We start from the raw sequence: 13,563 nt of genomic DNA, 5'->3' as shown, positions 1-13,563 counted from the left end.
TCTGAAGGCTTGATAAAAATCAGATTTTTTGGCAAGAATTCTTTGGAGGTGCTACTGATCACTGGTTATCACATCAGGTCTGGTTATCTCTACTCTAGTGATACTAGCAGCCTCTGAAAATCACTGCCTAGATCCATTATCTCATTAGAGGTTGCAAAGTGGTCACATTCAATTTTTCCTTTATTTTATTTATTTATTAGCTGGAAACCTTCTATGAAGACAAACCTCCCCTCATCGATTATTTGGTTACCTGAGACACAATATATGTTCAAAAAAGTCAAGATAAATGCTTGATTCAATCTCTTTATTTACCAGTTTTCAAAATAATGAGTTAGTTCCCTAGCTTTCTTCACAGGTGAGCAATGCGGTGCTGTGTTTACAGCATCATTATGAAGTCGTATGTTTCAATCTGTTGCAGTTATACACGCTCAAATTGTCCCATCTTTGGTGTAGGAAACTCTTCAAGTTTACTCTTGAGTCCTTCTGACAAATCTTCAGTAGATTTTAATATCGTCCTTGCTTTCTAGTATAACAAGAAGTTCCAGGCTTATCCTGGACATTTCCTGCCCCAAATCAGCTATTTCTTCACAAAACCCTATTTCCTTTCTGGGAAAATGGTATTTAGAAACCTCACTCTGGGTGCTGGAAGGATTTTTTTTCAACTAATTAAAATTTCCCCAAACACTTAACTATTAAATATCTACTATATCAACTATTATTAAAAGATCAAATCACATACAAAAAAAAATTGCCAAAAGGCTGTTAAAAAAGATCCCCATCAATGTCAAAGGATTTAGAAGCAAACACAAAGAAGCTCCCATCGACCAAAGAGAGACAATTTAAGCAGCAAAAATAACAAGAATAATTAATGATTGCAACAGATTGAAATATACTAAGTATATATAAAGCCCATGAGTTTATAATGATAGTCCATAAAAGAGGAAGCAAAGATAAGTAACAAGAAAAATAAACAAATCTATGTCAACAGTGCACATAATGTAGGTCCCCAACTTCCTACTCAGAAAACTGGCAGCGAAAGAGAAAGAAGTACACATTTATCTCTTCTTTCCTATATGAAGTACTGCAGCATAACCAAATAGTACTGGTTAATGAGGAAGAGTTAATTTTATAGAAAAATTTAACTAATAATCATTCTAATATTTCACATGCTTAACTTTAAACATGGAAAGGACGACGGAATTAGAAGACCATTTTACAACTCCTAATGAAATATCTAATTTAGGCAAAAATTAGATCAGTGGTTCTCAACCGGGAACAATTTTGCCCGCAGTCCCCAGGGGACATTTGGAGATGTCTGCAGGCATTTCTGGTTGTCACAACTAGGCGATAGGGGTGATATTTGGCATTGGGTGGAGGCCAGGGATACTGTTAAACATCCCACAATGCACAGGACAGCTCCCACAACAAGTTCATTCGGCCCAAACATCAGTAGTGCCAAGGTTAAAAAACTTGAACCTACTAATCAATCATAGCCCCACTAATAGTGGTTTAACCAGACATTACGTGCCTACTGATACGACCCAATATGAAATACACTGTACCACCTACACAGTATTTTGGCAAAAAAAAGTTAAACCTGAACGTAATCAATTCGGCAGTGCTAATGAGCAGGGGTGGATACTTTTTTCTGTAAAGGGCCAAAAAGTAAATATTTTAGCCTTTCAGGTCACAGGGTCTCTGTCATGACTACTAACTTTGCTGCTGTGGTACAAAAGCAGCTGTAGATAATATGTGAACAAACAGACATGCTGTCTTCCAGTGAACTTTATTTACAGAAACAGGTGATGGGCTAGATTTGCCCACAGGCCACAGTTTGCCAACCCCTGGTATACAGGAAGAAATCCAATGATACAAGGAAGCAAACAAATACAGAAAATGGGTCATTCTTCGAGACCACCAACAATGATTCCTCAATAAGTCAATGTCACTGAAAAAGCTGGAGGGGGTGGGAGGGAGCTGCTCACATTTAAAAGGGATTCAAGAAACAAAAATTAAACACCGTCTGTGGATCTTGTATAAATCCTGACTCAAATAAATCAACTGTTAAAAGACATTTCTGAGAAATAGAGTCATGTGACTATGGACTAGGTATTTTAGCTGGTATCAAGGAATCACTGTTAATGTTAATAGGGGTGATAATGGTATTCTATAAGAAAGTGTGCATGTTTTGAGAGATGCATACCAAAGTATACAGGGGTAAAATGATACAATGTCTGAGATTAGCTTTAAAATACTTCAGGAGGAAAAAAAAAGAAGGGGGGCGATAAACAAGTGTGACAAAATCTTGCTAAATGGTGAATATGAGTGATGGGTATATAGGAGTTCATTATATTATTCTATGTCCATTTGAAGTTCTCCAAAATAAAAAAATTTTAAAAACAAAAAGTCCAGCAATTTAAGTCTTTTAAAAAAAAAAAACGTCCAACACCAGACAAATTCAATTCATTCTTCAAAATGGAGTTTGGTAGTGAATTAGTATTCTTTCCCTTCCAAAACGAACAACCTTCCCTTACAGAAAAGCTGTACAAGTGCAAGAAGTATCGCACCTCTGGCATAGGTACAAAATCTGTCCTATTTCTTTACCTCATTTTCATGTGTCTTTGCATTCTGCATTGTCTTCATGCTCAAAGACATGACCACAAGTGGAGGAGGACCAACATCCTTAATTACATTCACCAGGTGCGGTTTCAAGGCCACTGCCTCAACTTTACACCAACTGATTGGCTGATTCAAGAGCTCTGAAAAAGAAAAGAAACAACAGATCAATAGCTATTTGCTGAAAAAGAAAAGTTACTATAATTAAGATATCTGTGATTAACCGAGATGGTCTTCAATCCTACCTTCTACTAAGAATGTCTTATTATAACATCTAACTAAAAATAAACCACGTTATTGGATTGTATGCAAATCTTCGTGTGTGTAAACATATGTTCATTTTCCTGGGAAAAAAGTCCACAGCTTTCATCTGACTTTCCAAAAAATCCAAGACCCAAAATAGGTTTGCAAAAGCCACAGCACTGCCTTAGAGGAATCAAAGAAAAACAGTTTTAAGAGATTCATGAAGACAAAACAGAGTATCACAAATGCAAGTATTGAAAAACATCAGGTAAGAGACCATACATGCATTATCCACACCGGGCAGTGATGTTTTGCTCCTTCAGAAGTCAGCAGTTCACTATGTAGAACAGCTGAGCCACATCAGCCAGGTCGGAAGTCCACGCTGACAGCAACACAATGAAGGATGCACCCAAATGCCCGAGTAGGCTAACTAAAGCCTCCCTCCCACTAAAGTGCTAAGCACCACGGTGAAAGAGTGATTTCAAACATACTTCCTATACTCACTCAAGGAAAACCTTAAAGAAACAAACATTAAAAAGGAAGTGGTCGCACTGAAATTGAGTCCAATTCTTTAACTTCTAGAAACCGCATCTAACAGCAATTTACTTAGCATTCTGAAAGTAAATTTTCCCTTACGTGGATTTTTTACTTCGAGCCAACAAGGTCCTTTGATCTTTCTGTTCATCAAGAACAGTTCCAAGCTGGATGTGTTGGTCCCAAATACATGAGAAAAAGTTTCTCCTTTCAAATCCTGAGGAAGCTGGGGCATTTCAGCCTGAAAAAGGCAAAGAAGAAAAAAAATCTTTTTTTGGTTAAAACTATTACTTCACATTTTCCAAAGTCTATATTTGAAATAAACAAAAGTCTCTCTATGAACCACCAGAAGAAACCCCTTTGATATATATGAAATGTAATTTGCCACAAATGAAATCCATAACAATTCACAGTAGGAAACAAAAACAACTCACAATGACAAAATAATGCATCTTGATGACACCCATTAGAAGAAAAATGGGCCAAGAAGCTCCCGCAAAAGAGGATTTCTGTCCAGAGCTGTACATGCCTTACTGATAAAGAATAGCCAAATAAGTACAACTCCTTTAGAAGAATGAAAGCGAGAGAGCGGGACGTTCGGCTTGCGAGCGGGAACCTCTTAGTCGTGCACGGAGAAAGAACGATTTAAAAATGGGTGATGTTGAGAAGGGCAAGAAGATTTTTGTTCAGAAGTGTGCCCAGTGCCATACTCTGGAAAAGGGAGGCAAGCACAAGACTGGGCCAAATCTCCATGGCCTGTTTGGGTGAAAGACAGCTCAGACTTTCAGATTCTCTTACACAGATGCCAACAAGAACAAAGGCATGACCTGGGGAGAGGAGACGCTGATGGGAGTATTTGGAGAATCCCAAGAAGTACATCCCTGGAACAAAAATGTTCTTCGCTGGCATTAAGAAGAAGGGAGAAAGGGCAGACTTGATAGCTTATCTCAAAAAAGCTACTAATGCGTAATCGTTGGCCACTGCCTTATTTATTATGAAACAAATGTCTCATGACTTTTTATGTGTACCATATTTAAATTGATCTCATACACTAGAATTCAGATCATGAATGGCTGAGGTAATATTTCTGTCCTGATTTAAATAAGATTGGCTTGTGGCTAAATGAATATGGTCAGCTTTTTGAATTTTGATAGTAATTCTGGTTCAAAAAGTACTATCACTGTTTTCCCCTTCTAAAGAGATGATTAAACTTGAATAAGGAATGTTAAACTTGTCAGCGATACGGTGAATGCCTTCTCAAACCCTATAGGAGACTGGTTTTATATTTAGATTTCTATAACTGGTTATATTAAGATATTTAAATATTGAGAAGCTCCCTTAACTGTCTCATAGACCAGCAAGATTCACCTGTGTTTCAAGTTGTGTTCGTTTGCCTGTTAAGGCAAGGGCTGAAGATATACTGACAACGTCCACTTTATCTTTTTGGTCTTAACTATGCCAATTTAATTAAAATTCTCCATCTAAAATATCGCGCTTTACTTAATGAAAGGAATTTTAGTGTGGCTTATGTATAGCATCAAATAAAGAATATTTAGTACTTCTCACATTTTATAGATGATCTTTAAGATCAGATGCTTTTAAAATTCACTGTGACAAGATATGTTAGGAAACTTGCTTGTGAATTCTCTACAAAGTCAGACTAAGTTATAATTCAGGATTGTCTTTTAAACAGGTATTCAGAAACACAACTGTAGAACTACTGTAGATGTGTGATGGGTAATGGTGCTTTTGCCAACTCAGAAGGGTTAAGGTAGAGGAGCTTTATCATTAGCACAAATTTGTAAATTATCCGAACATAAGGCTTGAGAATTAAAAACAAAGTCACAGATCAAAAAAATAAATAAATAAAAGCAAGGGAGTAGGACTCATTCAAAATGCTTCCATGGAGAAAATTTTTTATGGGAGACAGTGTTTTATTTTTCTTTTCGTAAGAAATATTCGTGTTCTCAAGTTCTATATATATTGCCATGTGTGCTCTGATGAATACAGCCTAAACAAACCGATAATAAATTCAGTAATTTTCTTACGTTATCTGAGCAAAAAATAATGATACTGGTTATCATCTTCCTGTTGATGCTTGAAACAGTTGCTGCTTATAGAGCAATTTAAGACCAGGAATAATTACTACTGCATCAGTTGAATGCTACATACATTCCTCAGATTAGAAATCCACAGCTAAAATTATCAAGTCATAAGCAATGTATTTCATCACAACTTTATTAATAATTTACACATGGCATGCAAGAAATGTTATTTCAAATTCATTTCTAAATAAAAGTTTTGACAATTACAAAAAAAAATGCTTCCATGGTACTTTTCATCACCACTTTCAGAGATATTTCTTAAGTTTCCCTTTTCCAACATCATGAGATCAAAACACTAGAACGGAGAGGTAAAGAGAGGTAAAGGTCCAGTTAATTAACATCCCGCAGCAGTGACCTTGTCTGTCACGGGAGCAAGAGCAGCACTACAGTGACGCTACTGACGCTCTTGTCTCACCTTTCCACTGCTCAGAGGGACACTTCAACAGACTAATGATGTTCAACTCCATCTTGTGGCATTCATTCCACTTGACAAACAGTTGTGCAATTTCAACTTATTTATATAAAGATGCATACTTGAAAGCAGAGAAAGGCAGTATAACCTATAGTCTACATATTTAAATTCATTTTATTCATTTTAATTATTCATGACTATAAGTTCACTTCAATGAACTGTAAGCTTGAAGAGCCCTGCCAATACTCCTAATTGAAAGCCAGTTGAAATTTCAAAAATAGGAAAATGCCATTTTCAAGCAAAATCCATTCATTTTCTTTGTTTGACTTACCGAGTATCTAACTTCCAAGTACTCAGATTTCTCTGGAACATCAGGTATCTCAAAAGCATAGCTCTTTTCCACTGCCTGGATAAGTTGGTATTTAAAAATCATTAAGATAAAAAGACTTTTCACAAATTAAATTGACAAGCATTACATATACAACGCATGTCTCTGTATTTAATCATTATGGAACAGAAAGGTAAATAAAGCACCTTTTCCCCCTCTCAACTGGGACTAAAATAGCCAGTGACAAAATATTAAAAAGACTTCTTTTGGACACTAGAGAACTTAGAAGTATTTGCATTCAAGAGAGGTGATAAAACATTAAAAATGTTTACAATGTCAATGCACTAAATTATTTGCTACTCTGATACTAAGCAACTCCATCTTGCTAGAAAAATTAATAATAAACATTATAATCATAGCTCACATGTACTGAGTGCTTGCTATGTACCAAGGATTGTTGTAATCACTAATCCCAATTAATTGACTTAACCCTTCCAACAGCTCTTGAAATAAGGCCCCATTTCTCAGGTGAAGAAACAGGCCCAGAGAAGTCACTCAGCACTTGTTCAAGGTCACAGAACAGGAAGTGGTAGGGCTAGGACTTAAAGCACAAGCAGTCTAGCCTGAGCACCTATGCTCTTCACCACTGCACCACATTGCTTCTAGAATTTGAGAGACCTGATCCATCAGCCACAAGTCAAAAAGCTCAAATAGTTCAGACGGTTAGCCTCATCTTCAGCAACTCAATCCTCCCTTTATTGCAATCACTGTTAATATAGCCAGTGTGCTGAGGGACTTACAGCCCCACAACTATGGCCAGAGGCATCAATATCTCACTAAAATGAAGACAACTGATCAATATGTATCACATGAATAGAAGAACTTTGTTCTATCAGAAATTGCATCATAGACCATGACTTTTAAAGATTTAACTTTCTGACCAAGACAACTTGGCAATAACCAATGTAAACAAGATCAGAACAGTTTCTTCTCCATCTCAGAGTAAGAACACAAGCTATGCTTCAAGTACTGGAAGCAATTACTTTGCTAATGTTATCTTTTTATTCAAATTAATGAACATTATACACAGTTTAAAGAGAAAGAATAAATATTTTTATAAATCTAACATATTGGTTTTACATTGCTATCTATGAAATTTCCATTCAATGAATTATAGCCACACAGAAGGCATTTTGCAAAAAGAAGATATGCAATAACTATTTGCTAAATCAGGAAATTAACAAACAACCAATATAAAGACCTGAAAAAATTATCATCAAATACAAACCTTGGACTTGAATTTCATAATCTTATATTTTGCTGCTATTTTCTCGTCAAATTCATCATAAACATCCTTCATTGTAACTGGAGTTCCACTTTCTTTCCCTGTATTTTGATCAATTTTCTGCTTTCCCATGGAGAGGGGAGGGAAGGAGAAAAAATATCTGTACATAAGATCTTTTCAACCACCAGAAACCCAAGGCTAAATCAACTTTCATCTTCACGCATTTAAACATTTAATAGAATAAGGTGAGTTCAAAGATACAAATGGACCCCAAAATGTACTAAATCCAACACCCAAGTCCTCCCAATGGCATCATAAAAGCAAGCCAGAGATAAAGATGATCAATCCTACAAAATGGGAGAATAGTGTTGTAAATCTTGACCAAGACGCTTCACAGTTCAACTGAGATGGGGAGCGGCTGGGGTTGAGAGGCGAGTGTGGATGTTAAGTCCCAATAAAAAGAAGGAGCAAATGGAATTGACCTTGTTAAATGGCTGTGGAGGAAATAACAAAACCATGAAAACTGGGCCAAGCGCCATGTCATATTTTAGAGTCATAAACTCCCAACCCCAATAATTATGGAAATGGGGAGTGGGAGGGAAAGACAGCATTATGTACTGAAACTCAGGCACTTTTACGCTCTTTCTAACAAGTTGAAAAACAGATAGTGTTTCACTCCACTTCTCCCAATGTCTAATGGAGCTGCTGACAATCAGTGGTCACGAGGCAGGCGATAAGAAAGGTTGTAGATAATCCACAGCCCTGTCGAAGGACAGGGTTGGTGGCAGAAGACAGAATACACTTGGAATTAGAAGCTGTCTACTAAGGTTTACCGTTTCACGGGGAAGGAAGTAGAGCGTTCGCTCAATGTTTTTCACCATGACACAACAGCTCACATGGGTTTGGGCGAATTTGATCCAAACTTTGCCAAACAGAAATACCACACCTACAAGAATAAGGAAAAACCATGAGAAAATAAACATTTCAATTATATCACATTAAAGGGACGATGTAAAAGCTCACTGAATGTGTCCACACATTTATGCTTTGGTAAGTCATTTCTTACAGCAAATGTATCTGCTGCCCAATCCCCAAAACTAGTTCCTTTACTCAGTACCTATGCCATGACAATATCACATCAGTAAAACCTGTGACCACTGGGAGGACAGGGAACAGAATGATTCTCTAACTTGGTGGAAGCATTTTCCCCTAGAATTAGGGAGACATCCCAGGTAAATGGAGACAAACCTCAGTTATCAGGGAGACATCCCAGGCCTGAGTAGAAACACCCGGATAACTACTGAGACACACTAGGTCAGTGTAGAAACCGCTGGGGAATTAGAGAGACATCCCAGCTCAATGTAGACAGACCTCGAAAACTAGGGAGACATTCTAGATCAGTGTAGGAGGAAAAAAAAGACATTTTCCCTAGAACCAGGATTACCCAGATTAAGAGAAATAAAAAAAGCAAGTTATTCTCCAACAAATCTCGTATTTAAACCTCTTATGAGAACTCTGAAAATATAATACTAAATTCCTTTTTAACTTGTACTTACCAACAAAAATTAACATTCATGTGTAAGGATAACTATGTATGGTATATCAGTATTCTCCTGTATGTAAAATTGTGTTTTGGAAAAACATAATTCATCTCATATCTTATTCCATATAATAGTAAATATCTCCTAATAGGGCTAAACTATTATCTTCTATTTCACCCTTTCCACCTCACAGACTACTGAAGACATCTGGCTGGGTAGCGTTTGTAATGTTCCTCCCTCTCCTATTTCAGTTTAACAAATGGGGTCTAGTAACCAAATCCTTTTGAGATCCCTAAGTAACGTAGACCACAAAGTAAACCAAGCCTTTCTGGACATCAAGCCATTGCTCATGAAACATGGCCATCAAGAAAGGACTCCAGGTCTTCCCTGGTGGTGCAGTGGTTAAGAATCCACCTGCCAAAAAAAAAAAAAAAAAAAAAGAATCCGCCTGCCAATGCAGGCGACATGGGTTCGAGCCCTGGTCCGGGAAGATCCCACATGCCGCGGAGTAAGCCTGTGCGCCACAATTACCGAGCCTGCGCTCTAGAGCCCGCGAGCCACAACTACTGAAGTCCGTATGTCACAACTACTAAAGCCTGTGCGCCTAGAGCCTGTGCTCTGCAACAAGAGAAGCCACCACAATGAGAAGCCCACGCACCACAATGAAGAGTAGCCCCCATTCACTGCAACTAGAGAAAGCCCGCGCGCAGCAACAAAGACCCAACTCAGCCAAAAATAAATAAATAAATAAATAAATAAATTTAAAAAAAAGAAAGGACTCGAGGGAATTCCCTGGCAGTCCAGTGGTTAGGACTTCATGCTCTCACTGCTGAGGGCCTGGGTTCAATTCCTGATCCAGGAACTAAAATCCCACGTGGCCAAAAAAAAAGGACTCCAGAGATTTGATAGTCAACCTAAGAGATGGTCACTGCGCAAAATCCCAGGCTCCATGAATAATTAGACAGCAGTAATGAACATAGCCGCTCTATAGGGCCACTTGCCTGAGGCACTAAGAAAATTCTGGCACATGCAAAGGCTACTGTTCACAAGGCAAATTACTCCAGTTTCACAAGATAGCTCATCAGTGCTTCCTTTTGTCACTCGTTCTAGTAGAAATAAGACCATCTAAGAATTTTCATTTCTGCAGATGATTAAAATTCTTACAAGAGTTGTGTAATTTTCAGCTGGGGTAAAAGAGGCGGGGGGGAGATAGGGGAGAGGGAAGGGAGGACTGTGGGGATGATTAAAAAAGAAAAAAGTCACAGTAGCTCAGAAAATTAAAAGTCATCCTCACAACAGTTAGAGACGAAAAACCAAAATTCCATGCAAAGAAAAATAAAGACCCTAATATTGGATTCAAAGATTCAAATAGCTCATTTTACAGTCAAACTAATATCACGTTTCATGTAACACATTTGACACTGTTTATGCCTCATTTGCCACAAAAAGATCATGGTAAACAAAGATTACATTCCCCTTAAAGTTACTAGCTGAAACCAGGTGCAGTCAGGATTATTCAACCTTGAAAAAGTCATAATGAAGACAGGATATCTTCCCATATGCAAAGAGTAAGATTCTTTTCATAATTATGGAGCATTCAGCAACAACTGACTTACTTAGAATCTGTAAGAAAGTGAGAAACAATAACAGGGTCTTTAGGAGTATTTCGTTTTTATTAGCAACATTGATTTCACCAAGGCTCAGTGATCATTACCTGCTATCATGATGAAACTGTTCAACCCTCTGAGATTACAGGACTTTTTTTTTTTTAAGCTATCTTATTTAACCCCTTGGCATCAATCACAGAGGACACAACTTCAGAAGTACCACAGAACAGCAGAGTGGATTGCGAGTGAGAAGCCCTGAACTCTGCCTCTGAGGAGCTGACCACTTTATCTTTTGGAGCCTCAGCTTCCTCTGCTTTAAGTGAGTAGCTAGAGATGATGGTCTTTGAGGCCTTTTCCAGCACTAGAAACTCCCTTTTACCTTAGCAATTAGAAGACAGGCCAGTAACAGACTGGTACCTCTTTCAACTGCAAAATATTTCCCAATAGTGGCTGAAAAGGCCCATCCATGACTATGGTCAGTACCAGAATTCAACAACAATATATACCATAAATCGGTTGCTTTGCAAATATAGCTGTGCTTCAACATGCTTCAATCTTAACCTACAACATCCATTACTATAGATCAACACTAGCTAACAGAAATTTCTGTGATGACAGAATTCTTCCCTATCTGTGCTATCCATGGATAGGGTAGCTATCCACATGTGGGTACTGAGCACTTGAAATGTGACTAGTGGCTGAGAAGCTGAACTTTAAATTTTATTTCATTTTAATTAATTTAAACTTAAAGAGTCGCATGTGGCCAGTGGCTACCATGGTAGACAGCGCAGCTCTAGACCCCTGCCCTGCAAAATGATGCTGTTTTTTACTAAGAGTATCAACCAGTAAGCAATAGATAGAAGTAATAAACTCATTTTCACACAGGAAAGAGAGGGTTGTTGTTTCCTAAGGTTCTAATTTTTGGCAACTGACACCAGCAATCTGATGCTTTATATGTGGATTTATGGGAGGAAGACCATCCACTTTTGTGTTAGCCATTCTTACTCCACACTGCTACAAGGCTTCAAGAGGCAGACTTGGTAATAGCAGCAAATGCAATGCTCATTCTCTGAAACCTTTCATGTGCATCTACAGGACTGTCGCTGTGCAGTTTATTTCAATGAACATTTATTGAACATCTACTATGTAACTGGCATCATCCTAGATGCTGGAAATAAAAGGTCCCAGCCCTCCAGGAGTTTAAAGGCTTTGGGGGAAAAGACAACACAGAAGCAGATCTTTTAAAAATAATACGACAAATGCTGCAATGGGTAAGGGTTCGATGGGGGTCACAGAAAGGGCTCTTAGGCCAGTTTGGAGGATTAGGAAATTTTGGGAGACCACACTGGGGCTGAGCCAGGTGAGGGCATTCTAGGCAGACAAATACAGTGAGTAAAAGGATATGGTATAAAGAGCAGTAGGTACATACAGCAAACTATTTCTAGGACACAAAAGTCCTACACAGGGCTTCCCTGGTGGTGCAGTGGTTGAGAATCTGCCTGCCAGTGCAGGGGACACGGGTTCGAGCCCTGGTCTGGGAAGATCCCACATGCCGCGGAGCAGCTTGGCCCGTGAGCCACAATTACTGAGCCTGCGCGTCTGGAGCCTGTGCTCCGCAACAAGAGAGGCTGCGACAGTGAGAGGCCCGCGCACCGCGATGAAGAGTGGCCCCCGCTTGCCACAACTAGAGAAAGCCCTCGCACATAAATGAAGACCCAACACAGCCAAAAAAATAAATTAAATTAATTAAAAAAAAAAAAAATTACAACACTAAGTTATCACCATTATTTGTGACCTGGCCAAAGCCTAATGGCCTATGTATGAGCTAATCCATTAAGTCACTGTGACTCAGATTTAAAAAAAAAAAAAAAAAAAAAAAGTCCTACACAGCAGGCAACAGAAGCCCTGCTGAGGAACTTGGACTGTAGGTCGCAGGCAGCAGCCACTGCGGATTTTCTCTAACGAGGAAATGACGTCCTGAGCAATCACTCAGGCTGCAGTGTGGAGGATGACAGCTGAGGGATCAATTAGGAGGCTGGGTTCAGTAGCAGGAAGGGCTCAAGGGTGGGAGTTGCGAGGAGAGAGAGAAGACAGCTTGTCTAGTTTAGAAGGAGAAAACTAATAAGACTTGGTGAGGGAAGTGAGGAAAGGGGGGACTCAAGGCTGGCTCCCAGGTTTCTGGTTTTGATGGGACCATTAATCAAGTCAGGGAATAAAAGCCAGCCTGGAGCAGACACAGCAAAGCACAGGGAGTGGCACCAGGATGGGCAGGCCCACGGCCCACCACGTCACCCAACTCCAGTGAGCACCAGCCATGCTGCTGTGCTGGGAGGTCACACGACACACACATGAAAATGGTGTCCCCTGAAGCTGTACCATGGGGCCGCTCTGAGTTTAATTTGCAAAGCCTCATGAAATCACACTTGCCGGCCCACCTCGCACCAGCGAGTTACAAAGCAGGCAAAGAGGTGAGAGGGTCTAACCAGATCATCTTGCCCTAGCTCAGGTAGATGAGATACCATTTCTAAGACTGCTTACATCTTTACCTCAGCAATGAACACATGGCAGTTTGCTACTCAAGCGGCTCCACAGGAGTTTCAACTCTTTGATAAGCGGAGCATATTAATGCTGCTGCCCTGCTCTGAGGGTTAATACTCAGACTCCAAGAAATCACTTTGAAAAATTCAGTTTGTATCTACCCTTAGATCCAGAAACGGATCTGAATAAAGGCAACTGTTTAAGGGTGTATACTGTATTTTTTATGAATCTGACATGCCCTATCCTGCCCAGCCCCATAGTGAAGAAGTGATCAAAGGAGCACAGAAGGAAACTAGAGAGCCTCCTGGCTCTTTGTGAGTCAGAATCCGTAGTATCAGCTCATTCGGAGGAGGA

The 13,563-nt window shown here is 39.2% G+C and overlaps 1 protein-coding gene and 1 pseudogene across 1 annotated transcript in view; one reads left to right on the top strand and one right to left on the bottom strand.

Annotated features, from left to right (window-relative positions):
• Positions 1 to 13,563, bottom strand: part of POLA1 (DNA polymerase alpha 1, catalytic subunit) — a 295,898-nt gene that overhangs the window by 261,576 nt on the left and 20,759 nt on the right. The window contains exons 11-15 of the mRNA XM_007181502.2: positions 8,357 to 8,469; positions 7,527 to 7,643; positions 6,242 to 6,316; positions 3,496 to 3,634; positions 2,605 to 2,759 (exon numbers count right to left, since the gene is read on the bottom strand). Of these exons, the coding sequence (XP_007181564.2) occupies positions 2,605 to 2,759; positions 3,496 to 3,634; positions 6,242 to 6,316; positions 7,527 to 7,643; positions 8,357 to 8,469 (599 nt within the window). The remainder of the gene's footprint in view (positions 1 to 2,604; positions 2,760 to 3,495; positions 3,635 to 6,241; positions 6,317 to 7,526; positions 7,644 to 8,356; positions 8,470 to 13,563) is intronic.
• Positions 4,030 to 4,363, top strand: LOC114237875 (cytochrome c-like; annotated as a pseudogene).

This window comes from Balaenoptera acutorostrata, chromosome X (genome assembly GCF_949987535.1).
Source record: "Balaenoptera acutorostrata chromosome X, mBalAcu1.1, whole genome shotgun sequence".
Lineage (NCBI taxonomy): Eukaryota > Metazoa > Chordata > Mammalia > Artiodactyla > Balaenopteridae > Balaenoptera > Balaenoptera acutorostrata.
Note: the sequence above shows the minus strand (reverse complement) of the source record. Positions and strands in the feature narration are given on the sequence as shown.